We start from the raw sequence: 1,380 nt of genomic DNA on the forward strand, positions 1-1,380 counted from the left end.
GGAAGGTCATGATTGGCGACAGCGATAAGTATTTGACCAGAAACAGAAAGATGCGTACGCAACTAACTAAGCCGATTCAGAGAATATTTTTACGCGGTACAAGAGCATGCCACGTTGATCAATTACGCTACTATCTGGGCGAAGGTCCTTTGGATCGCGTGCTTGGCATATATGAACAGAGGGACACTTCATCACAGGCTTAAGCTGACGTCGGACCAGATGGCCGCTATATCTGAAGTTATAAATAGTTTTGCATTAGTGAGGGATAGTGGTGCTGTGGATTCAGACCTATACCTTTCTGCTACCTCTATGGTTGCTAAGTTTAGCGTGTCTGTGCTACACCAGGAGTTTGACCTCGTCAATCGTAACTTGCCATCAGGCGAGAGTGGAGTATCTCAATATCTCATACCGCGAGCCATTAATCTATTAGCATTACGGCCAAATGGTTCCTTTTTGAGCTATTTGCAGATTACTCATATTACTGCGGCGATCCGCTATGTCTTTCGGAGTACGATGCTATATAGAGTAACAAAGCTTTCTGAAGGAACCTTCTTCGACGAGTATGTGATAATTGATTCTTAATCTTTGAAGTGCCTGCAGTGTAACCATATAGGAACGAAATCGACGACGAGTGCGCGCGGTTTTTGGTTCCCCAGCGTTCCACGTCCTTTTCTTATTGCGTACAGGTGCATGCTGCCTGCAGAAGATTCGGTTTGAAACATAACCCGCCGACTGTAACTTGGGCCACAGATGACTTTTCAGCACTGCGTTTGGAAAGCGGGTCGATCTTGACGCTAAACTTGCTAAAGCAGTTCATCCAAGAACAATATTGCCTGGCCGAAGAGACTATCGGCGACCTCTGTCTCGGGCAACAGATGCCAACACATTATGCGCGAGACCTGAAAGACTTTTACACTGTACGCACTCCAGGATATAGCTTTCTCACGGAGCCAATAAATCGGTTGCCCAAACAGTATCTGTGGGACAAGATGACCAATATTGCCAGTCTCAGGTCACGTTTTATCGTCGCCAATGAAGTGATGACTCCCCCAGCTCGAGAATATCTTAGACGCGCGACTCATCTCCTTGAAACCCTGTTCGTACTAATGCATTTATTGTATGGCTCTCCAGCTCGAATGACTGAGGTCAACACGTGGATGCACGTCAATTCAGTTCATGGACCACGGAATATATACTGTCACACGCGCGGCCTTATATTTCTCGGCTTATACAACAAGATCACATCACTAACTGGCACCGAGAGATTTATTGTTCATTTGATACCACCTAGGCTCGAGAAATTATTTTTGAAGTATCTGATTTACATAAGACCATTCGAGAAGTACATCTTTCAGCCATTTTAATGTATAGGTATCTACA

The 1,380-nt window shown here is 45.0% G+C and overlaps 1 protein-coding gene across 1 annotated transcript; it reads left to right on the plus strand.

Moving 5' to 3' along the window:
* On the plus strand, positions 1–1,380 carry V1508DRAFT_136423 (uncharacterized protein). The gene is made up of 3 exons (XM_066935982.1): positions 1–28; positions 81–560; positions 614–1,380. The coding sequence occupies exons 1-3, from the start codon at positions 9–11 to the stop codon at positions 1,362–1,364; spliced, it is 1,251 nt and encodes a 416-aa protein (XP_066791929.1). The 5' UTR covers positions 1–8; the 3' UTR covers positions 1,365–1,380.

The sequence above is a fragment of the Lipomyces doorenjongii genome, assembly GCF_038497915.1.
Source record: "Lipomyces doorenjongii strain NRRL Y-27504 unplaced genomic scaffold V1508scaffold_265, whole genome shotgun sequence".
In the NCBI taxonomy this organism is placed as follows: domain Eukaryota; kingdom Fungi; phylum Ascomycota; class Lipomycetes; order Lipomycetales; family Lipomycetaceae; genus Lipomyces; species Lipomyces doorenjongii.

Excerpts from the sequence above, each read along its gene's own strand:
- V1508DRAFT_136423 (XM_066935982.1), top strand. The coding sequence starts at position 9 with ATGATTGGCGACAGCGATAA. Across the intron at positions 29-80 it reads ATGATTGGCGACAGCGATAA|AGAATATTTTTACGCGGTAC; the intron begins GTATTTGACCAG and ends AAGCCGATTCAG. Across the intron at positions 561-613 it reads GAAGGAACCTTCTTCGACGA|GAACGAAATCGACGACGAGT; the intron begins GTATGTGATAAT and ends GTAACCATATAG.